We start from the raw sequence: 9,767 nt of genomic DNA, 5'->3' as shown, positions 1-9,767 counted from the left end.
CCCAAATGTTCTGGACCTCATTCATATCACCGAGCACGTGTTCGATGCGGTTCGTCAGCGAATCCTGCCTCTCAGCCTGTCAGGAAGTAGTGGGTTTATGTATAGAGCATGACAGTAAGGATACAACTTAGGAAAATTGCTTTATATAATGATGCATTATTCTTCAATACCTTTCCTCCTGTTTAAGCTTAAAGATTTACATGCGGAAAATCACAAGCTGCAATTTGGACTTATCTGATTCTGACAATACACCTGTGTGTATGGATATATATAAATATATATATATATGCAACTAATAGGAACAATGAGTAATTATAACCACCTGTATGTATCTTGAACCCCACATTTCAAGAACAAAAAAATTCAGTTTACATTTTTAAAGACCCTAACATCTTATACGGTTGCCTGAATTGAATAAAGAACTCCACGTTATAAGCAAATATTAGACAGCATCACTGAAACATCAGATAAGATTTCACCTATTAAAGTCTATCATGGAAACAGAATCTACATTCAAAGCATTCCTGAGAAGCGAAAATTAAACTGATGAAGCAACAAGTGTGATGGAGATAATCGAAAGATCAAAGTTTGTTTTAAATACAACGTCACTGGTGTCCTCGTTGACAAAGGCACAGTCTACACCACACAGCTTTTAATCGTTTAAGTCTACACCAGACTGCCAATAAAAAATAAACTGCTATGAATTACAAGGCATATTTATAGTTTAAAATCTACCTAATACAGCTAAAATTGAAATGAAAGTATATTTGAAATGGTGGTTACCTGCACTGCCACTTTTCTATTACATTGTGTAAGCCTATGGCAAAGACAAATAAGACTGTTGACAGCTAAACAAAACGGCCAGCAGAAAAGCATGACACTCCTAACTTGGGAGTCATATAAGCAACTGGGGAGTAATTCATCTCTTGGTATAACCAATTATAAAATACCACAGTTTAAAACTGTCACATATCTTCTGCAACAAATAGGAGGAATGGGGAATAAAAGGTAGTTTTATATACTGATAATAGAAATGAAACCAAACAGGAAAGTAACACGTATTAGGTAGCTTGTTAACAAGAACAACCTTTAACTAAGGGCAATATACAAGATTGAAATACGTTTTATTTGTATTATATTGATCCTATTGAGTTTTATGGTTAGACTTGTGGCCGGTGGATGAATTGAGGTGTGTTGCCCTCAGGCAACAGTGTAACAAGCCCTCACTACGACGACATAGGAGTCTTGTTTATGACCAATAACGCGTCGTCGTCCACATCGAACTAAACCGGGAATTTAAAAACAAACATGGTGGCCAGACACGCACGAAATGTATGAATCTTTCATAAAGCCAAGATATATTGGGCATGTAAGCAAATGAAGACTGTTGGGCAGCACAGACAGACAGTACCGGCGGGGCATGGCCGCAGCGCGTGCGTTGATAACACCACGACCATGAATCATTTCTCAAAGGCCGATTCAGCTCATTAATGACTGACATTAATTAAAGACCGACAAACATGAGCCAAGCAACCGCAATGCAAATGAAAAAGTATGGAAGGGGTGGAGATTATCTCTTATATAATCCGTATTGTTAAAGCCCCGTAAAAGGGAAGAAGTAATTGAAGCGCACGCCAAGCTGTTAGCGGTTTGTAAACAGTGTGCTCCCTACCAGGTACTTGCCGCGAACCAGGAACTCAGATAAACGGCAATATTACGATAGTGGATTTGTAAACAACGGCGAATTGCTCAGTTCGACCACCGCGGGCAATTTTACGATGGGTATTTCAGGTGTATCTAAAATTGCCGTTCGGGATTTCCGACGGCGACGGAGCCTGCAGCGGAATTATGACTAAACTATTTAAACAAAAGCAAAGGGGGAGTTGGCCTTGAAGTCGTGGGAGTGGATAACATTAATCGGTATGTGACGACGGTAATTAAGAACAGATGGAACACAAATTGGAACATGCGGTGTCGATGTCAGAAATAAATTACAGAAGCCAACGCGGTGTTTAAAAATATCAACATTTCTTGGTTGGTTTGACCGAGAGTTTCAATGTAATAGATTGTCTTGTAATAGGCGCGGTAATGGTCTACAATCATATATAATTCATTCCACCACGGTCCCTCTTGCAATCAAACTCCGTATTACGGTACGCCTGTATGCCAATTATATTCATAATAGGACGCAACCTAGTTAGCTGTATGGTAATATACAGTTAAAGTTAAATTAAATACAAATTGCAAATATACACGGCTATGCGGTCGGCTAAAGCAAGCATAAAACGAAACTTTAATATCGAGTGTATTGTTTTACGAAGAGCTGGATTAGGAACATAAAACGTGCTACGAAGTGCGTCTAATTATAGGTGTGTCGTAAAACAGCTGTACCCGTCGACTTGAGCTATAGGCGGAACATCAGGCCGCAGTGTGAGTAATCAAACGTATTCGTGTGTCTCCTCGGCACTGTAAAAGCAGCTGATTGTAAAATGGAACGTCGTGAAATTACAAGCAACGTCCGGCCACGGGGTGATAGAAAATTCACACAAGAATGTTCTCGAATTAGGTTTCGGGCGGTCAGGGCATCATAAAAGGAATGGGAAGCGTGTCGGGGATTTTAATGAAGTGGTGGCTTCGTTGTGAGCTACGTCCGGGTACGGGGAAAGTACACTAAAGAGTTAATACTGGTTCGGTTGCTATCCGGGTTCTCGGGCATCCACAGCGAAAGATGTGAATTACGTCAATGCCAAGATAAAGAGCCACGAATTCGCAAACAAACTCTTGTGTGACGTCACACACGTATCAAGAGCGTGCAACAATGGACCAAGTCGGGCGACAGCTGTCACGGCAAAGTTAACCCAATTTAAAACTATGTTTGGTGGTTGGGGTGTGAGAACGACAAGAATAAACATATTGTTATACACGTCAAGTCGTAAAAAAACACTTTACTACCCATATGACATTAACTACTGTTTACGGTGTGTACAGCAAATCCACATCAAGAGTTTCCAGTAAACCGAAGTCCTTAATGTCATCTATTTAAAAACAATGAGACTCATGAGCATATCGCGTGCTTAATTTCACCGAACGAATTAGCTGAGCTAATCAGCCACTCGTGTTGCGCTTCCGGGACGAACAAAAATAACCGAACTAATCCATGGCCGAGATGCTCATTCGGAACAATTGGTTCTGACGTTTTCAGATCACTCGATTATGAAACTCTAGTAGCGGAAACAGCATTACATTGTTGGTTTCGATGAACAAAGGCAGTTATTTCTTTATAAAAGGTGCGACTGTAAGACGCGATAAGTTTCGCGGCTTGTGGGAATACCCTGTTCTAGTGGTACCTGGATAACAATGCCCATTGTGAGCTCATAACTGGTGGCATTGTGACGTACATAATTCACCTGGAAATCGCTTGCACAACTGACTCAATAAAAGTAATTGACTCGATATGGCGAATGTGTCATACGCATACGATTGACACAGAACGTGTTATATATACCAACTCGAACTTCTTACACCTACCTTGCACATAAAACTATATACCGTACGACTTAATGTATTGAATTCGGGATTTTTAGTCAACTACTCTGGTACTGCCTTCACACCGCAAGTCAACCGGAACCTCTTTCGAAGACCGCAGAAAATACATGATGCCCTATCACTGCCTTGGCTACGACTGGATTTTAAAAGGAACATTTTCGACGCTATACAAGACTTTCTTCGACGTTACACAAGACTTTCTTGTCGCTACAGTATTCAGCCTTATGTAAAGGCGAACAACTAAATCCGAGTCGATGAAAGATATGGTCCAATCAATGTGACTCACGCTTAGGTGTTTTTTATTTAAATCGTCACTTTACTTTACCCAACATAAAGAACTGTGTACTGAGTATATTGCCTGTTGGGTCGTTGAGTTGATACATACGGATTAGCAGTTAAACTGATCGTTTCTGCTTAAGGATGGTAAACAAAAACAGCTGGGGGAAGCTCAGGCAAAGAGCGCTAGAACGTTTGTGCAAAACGGTCGCTTGCTTTACAGGAAGTAATCCATACGGCGCTATAGTAGTTGCTGCATACAATGTTCATTTGGGTGGCGGAACGAGCAAACGACTTATCACCGATATTTAACAACATATGTTGATTCTATGGAACTCGTTATCAATTTTTCGCCGCCCAGTCACACGGATCACAGAAGGCTCGCCACAACAATCGTCTCAGGGTGTATTTGACATTCGTCCACGCACACACACACACACACACAGAAATATGCCGACCAGGTGCGCCTCGACATAACCACAATGCTTGAAAGACACAGTTTAGGAGAAATCGATAAATTTAAAGCGGTAAGTCGTGACGATCAAGGGTGAAACATCATCTTACAGGTGAACCGAGTTAACAGAATGTGACCGGCAGTACACTGTATTAAACGGTTTTACAGTGTAAAAAAGTTTATTTAAGCATCTGGTTTCACTGAAGACTTAACCAGTCGAAAAATGAATAGCATGATCCAACTAAACCGCGGTGCGGGTTGGCCTCTCGGTAAATAGAGAAAGTTATATTCTCCTTAAGCACTGATGTCAATATGACGCAACGACGCAGCGATTCGTCAAAGTGAACAATAAAACTCAATAAAGTTAACCTCAGCGACGGCATGATTTGTTTACACGTAAAGTTGGCGTGTTAATTATAAAGATGGTGCAAGTCACACGGAACATGGCGCGTTCTAAACAATACCTGGCAACACACTTGTGAGTTTTCTCACACAATATAAAATTGCGACGAACGTTTAAACAATTTGCTCGCGAGTTTATTGATAGAGCTGGTATACAAGAATAGACGCTTCGAACTGAGCACATTGAACCAAACATAGCTATGCTCTCTGCAAGCCGTATAGATGGGAAACTGTAAAGCATTAACAGCTGGCACGACACCGGAACATTAGGCGGCGAACGTCTACAATAAAAGAAAATGCGGAAATATTACGCAGCCCCTTTGCCACAGAGATACAATGAACAATAGTGCAAACACAATGCAGATGCTGCATTTGTATTAACCGGTAGCGATTAAAATAAATGTTAACAATTAAACTGGCAAGCTCAAGCGTAAAGAATAGCTATCCTATTTAGGTATGGGTGTCAACACGAACAAATGTTATGAAACCACATGTTGAAATCATAGAAACGGGTGCGTCAACGTATCGAAACATAAGCTTTGCATAACACCAAACTGGAGTGTAGGGATTCGGGAAAACAGCGTTGGAAATGGACCATGGTAAAAGCGGTCCCGATTACCTGGGGGTGATAATATGCATGTGACGTAAATTAAGTGTCGGCAAGCTATTGGTAATGAGTGATACGTCTATTACGAAGATGCTTGTTGCTATAGTGAGACCTAATCGTGGAGGAATAAGGCAATTTGCCGCGAGCTGTTTTAAAGCATGGAATTATGCAAGTCGGTAAAACACCTTGGCAGAATATATGATATATCGAATGATACGATCACGGGGAATGATGGTATCGGAGACAACACGGTAATTTTAGCATTTCAAGTGAGAGCATTTGCAAATAGGCGAGTTACAAATTGGACAATTCAAACGCGTTGCGGCAAACAGTTGGCAGCGAAGACGAATTGGATCGAGTGAGAATAAATTACGTTTGACATCGACGATTGGCGCCGAGATTGCTGTTACTGCAGTTCATACAGCCGCTCCAACACAAAAGGTGTTTGTATACAAAAAAAACTGACAAGCGCAATGATGCGTCAGAGTGTAAGAACAATAACTTAATATAGAACTTTAGTGCGGATGTTGATAAACCACAAAACTATACGCCGTACGTCACAGCCAAAGTTAGACGCGATCTTCCAAGTTGTTGTTAGAAAACGGCAAACGCACAATATTTTTCGCTGATTTATAGGCTAAAGAGTCGTGGTTGTGACGCGGTGTTTACTAAAGATTTGTCAAATGCAAGTTCAAAAGCGCGTATTGGCTTACTTAAGCCGATATGTGGTGCTGGCTGACGTCGGCAGAAAACAAACATAGGTCTACGTCATTCAGGCGCCATACAATGGAGGGGTCAAGTCTGGCTCCATTGATTATGGCGGCATTATCTATCTACCTGGGATGAAGGCTTTACTCTCCCTCATACGAAGCACAAATCCGGCAATCGGCGGTGGTTAAACAAAAGGGATACATACTCGATACCACCTTTGAGCAGGATGGGCGAACGCGCTAAACAAACAAACAATGTAAGTTTCGACAACCGCGTGAGATGAATGTGATTGCTTCATGCCGAGGCTCTGACTAATTCAGGCGATAAACTGTGGCGCTACTGCGTAAACATACTAGCAACTGTATTGAAACAACCCGCGTTTGTTAGGCAAGTACATAATTAACTCATACTAAAACATGGCATGGGAAATGTCCAGTGATATAGATGGTTCAACTGGCCATTGTCTGTTAATAAACTATTGATTGACAAGAGACGTCATACAGTTTGCTTGAAAAAAAATTGCGTGAGCGGTATGATGTCATATGACGGCCATAACAGCTTGTAATGAAGGTGTGTATATTACTCAGATCTTACACAACCAGTAGTTAACCAAATATATCACAGAATACACATCAGTATTACGACACATGCCATTTCCTGTGCCACGATAAATTCTGTGTTAAATGATGCAGGCCAGTATCGTTATATGTCACAAAAAGCACCACAAGGGTGGAACACGTCCTAACAAATTTAAAAAACTTGGGCCTTAAGAAATAAGTGGGAAACTACAAGACATGACATGATCAATTCATCGTGTTATGAGGTGGTTTTACTGGAACAGCAAACATATTTTGACACTTTTCAATCAAAAAATCAACATTTTATAATAAATGGTCCTGAATTTTTAAAGTATACCAAAAAATAATATGTATATTATAGGCCTATGATTATATATTATATATATCTTATAACATTGGATAGCCTAATTAACTTCTTATTTCTAAGTTTACATGACAGATAAAAAAAATACATGACAGATAAAAATAATGTAACATGCACACATAAGAGTATATATATTATGTCAGTCTATTTTTTTCGGCTGAGTTCACCACCCTACAAAGTGCTTGAGAAGGGACAGTACAAACACTTGAATTGGACCATGCAGCCTAACAACACACTGCAAACAAACCCAACATCGTTTTTATCATGTTAGGTAGAAAGAGCAGAAGGAGAACTACTCATGCCATTGCTGTCCCCCAACATAGATATTATGTTGTTAGGCAAGTATACTTAGTCATAATTAGGCACACTTCGTGAACTGTGTACAATAAAGTCCACTGCCGTGGAATTTAATATAGAGAGGATGTTAATCAACTGTACTTAGTAGCTCTCAAATGCATTCGTGATTGGATTTGGCCTGACCTTAATAACCATATCAAGGGAGTGTTAAATCTCGCAAAGCAAGTTGTTACTCAGTAATCAGCATATATATACATAAGCAAGCACTGGGAGTTACAAACTATCCCTTGAGGCTATTCTCCTCCATATAATTGGTTAAATAAAAAGACACAGCCTATACAATTGTATGCTTCCAGTAAAACTTACACAAATCTCAATTATGAATTTAGACCTAATGTTGCACAGGTACAATACTTGTTAGGATATAAAATATTAGTTAAAACCAAATCTTCCAGAATTGCTCTAAATCTGACTAGAACTTAACTAATATTCAAACAACTCATACAAAATCTTAGAAGTAATGCTATTGGGCCTCCAAACTCTATTTGAAGCAATGAAAAGGCACACTGTGGTTTAATGATTAATCAGCAAGTTTAAATACCGCACTTACAGTTATCCTTCGTGGCTCCGAAGGAAATGACGGAATATCCTCCTCTGGTTGGGCAGCAAGCTCGCCACGACGCATGCGCTCTCTGCGGCGATCTGCATGAATAGCAGATGAACCACTGTGGAGAAAAATGAATAAATTAATTCAATTAAAATTTTCTAGTAATAATTACAGCATTAGTCTGGTGAATTGGGTTTTGTCTTGATAAAACTTGAGAATGACACCATCCAAGCATTTTTAGTATATTAAAGTGCGAGTTACATTATCCATATTATATGCTGCTTAAAATTTATCCAACGTGGCAGGGTAGTCGTTTTTATTTTGATACATTATTATGGTTTGTTTTCCAGGAGCGGTTGATCAAAACAAGTCAATCAATAGCAATAAAGTGCTATTCTGAAGTTGAGGACAATTACCATAGAAATTTTTATTGAATAATAGATACAATACAAAAGGCAAGGCTTTAGAATATTCCTTGCTATACTGCAAGCACCCAATCCATATGGTTTCCTATCAATAACAAAGACAGGAAATAAGGGCTCAGCATACACAGTGTAGTGCAGCTAATAGTTGGCAAAATGATTTATTAACGCAAACAACACTTTTACGGCTTGATAACTTGCATTAAGCTTTACATGAACGCTGTATTTATTTTTAAACATAATGATGAATGAACATCACTTGAAATGCAAAACAATAAACAAAATGTAATTTTATGATACACTTTTTGATATATTCATATCTTAAAACTAGTATATATAAATACATATATATAATATAGGCCTATAATATATGTATTGGTACTTTGTACTTTTTATCCAACTATTTTTATACAGTGTTTAAAAATTTATATGTATATAAATTAAAATACAAAAAAGTTTGAGTATTGTAGTCAGTAAAACTAACCAAAGTAGATTATACCTTGTGTGTGCCATTTTATGTTGAGCTGGCTTTGTCAGGCTGGTGGTAGGCAGCCTCTTCTACACGAAGAAAACTCATAAACAGAATAGTTCACTTGGTTTCACACAATGTCATTTTAAGGACTTTTGATAGAATTGATCAGAAGTCTAAACGCAATTTCACTAATTTTGGCCCATGATTGCTATTTTCATAAAATTGAAATCTGCAGAAAAAATAACATTTTTAACATGCTAATGATTCATATATCTCATCTGTGCTGATGGTTATACAATTTAACAATGACTACAATAATGAAGACAGTCAGAATTGTTGTAAAAAAGAAGAAAAAGGCCCTGTATGGTGTGAAATATGGCACAAGTAATAAAAAAATGATGGCACAAGTAAGAAAAAAAAAATCACAATAAAACTGTTTAAGTTTAACAGCTTTGTACAATACGTTACTCTGTAAAACACACCTTTAAATTCTGAATGAATTATAGCGACAATTCATACCTTATAGAAAGGTTAAGTTATGGTGTATTAAACAAGTGTAACTAAAGCTTTATACCAAACATACAGGGTTAATCAACATTTTACTGACTTAACATGGTTCCTGCCTCCTGGTGAAATTTACAACCCACTATGGCACTATGTAACAGGTATTTTATAATAGTTTATACACTACAAACGAAAATCAAGAGCTTAGCTACGTTATTAAACTCAATCTAACCACATACATATGTAATAGTAAATGTAAACAGCCGTTAAATTGTTTACGATCGTGTGTAACAGCAATCCTGAAACAAACATGTCTCATTCGGAACTCAAAACTGCCAGTTTACAAGAACCGAAGAGTTGATGAGGTCAAACACCGCTCAGTGAACCTTAACGATAAACGTTCCCCGATAAACACCGTCGGCATATTTGGATTTTGTTCCAAAAGGGATGCATATTGTTTTTTTAAAAAGGTCAAAAATTACGCAGACGATTTGTTTCTTTTTGTGGCTTCTATATTTTTTAAGCTT

The 9,767-nt window shown here is 38.4% G+C and overlaps 1 protein-coding gene across 3 annotated transcripts in view; it reads right to left on the bottom strand.

The window, feature by feature from the left end:
- Positions 1-8,967, bottom strand: part of LOC100178614 (AF4/FMR2 family member 4) — a 20,653-nt gene extending 11,686 nt beyond the window's left edge. Inside the window, exons 1-3 of one of the 3 annotated variants that reach the window (XM_018817702.2) lie at positions 8,764-8,961; positions 7,846-7,960; positions 17-76 (exon numbers count right to left, since the gene is read on the bottom strand). In XM_018817702.2, the coding sequence (XP_018673247.1) occupies positions 17-76; positions 7,846-7,960; positions 8,764-8,777 (189 nt within the window). In that variant the 5' untranslated portion in view covers positions 8,778-8,961. Of the gene's footprint in view, positions 1-16; positions 77-322; positions 406-7,845; positions 7,961-8,763 lie in introns of those variants that run through there. The other 2 variants (XM_009859320.3, XM_026840934.1) reach the window with 2 other exon arrangements.
- Between the last annotated feature and the right edge of the window lie 800 nt (positions 8,968-9,767).

Source organism: Ciona intestinalis, chromosome 2 (assembly GCF_000224145.3).
Source record: "Ciona intestinalis chromosome 2, KH, whole genome shotgun sequence".
Classification (NCBI taxonomy): Eukaryota; Metazoa; Chordata; class Ascidiacea; order Phlebobranchia; family Cionidae; genus Ciona; species Ciona intestinalis.
Note: the sequence above shows the minus strand (reverse complement) of the source record. Positions and strands in the feature narration are given on the sequence as shown.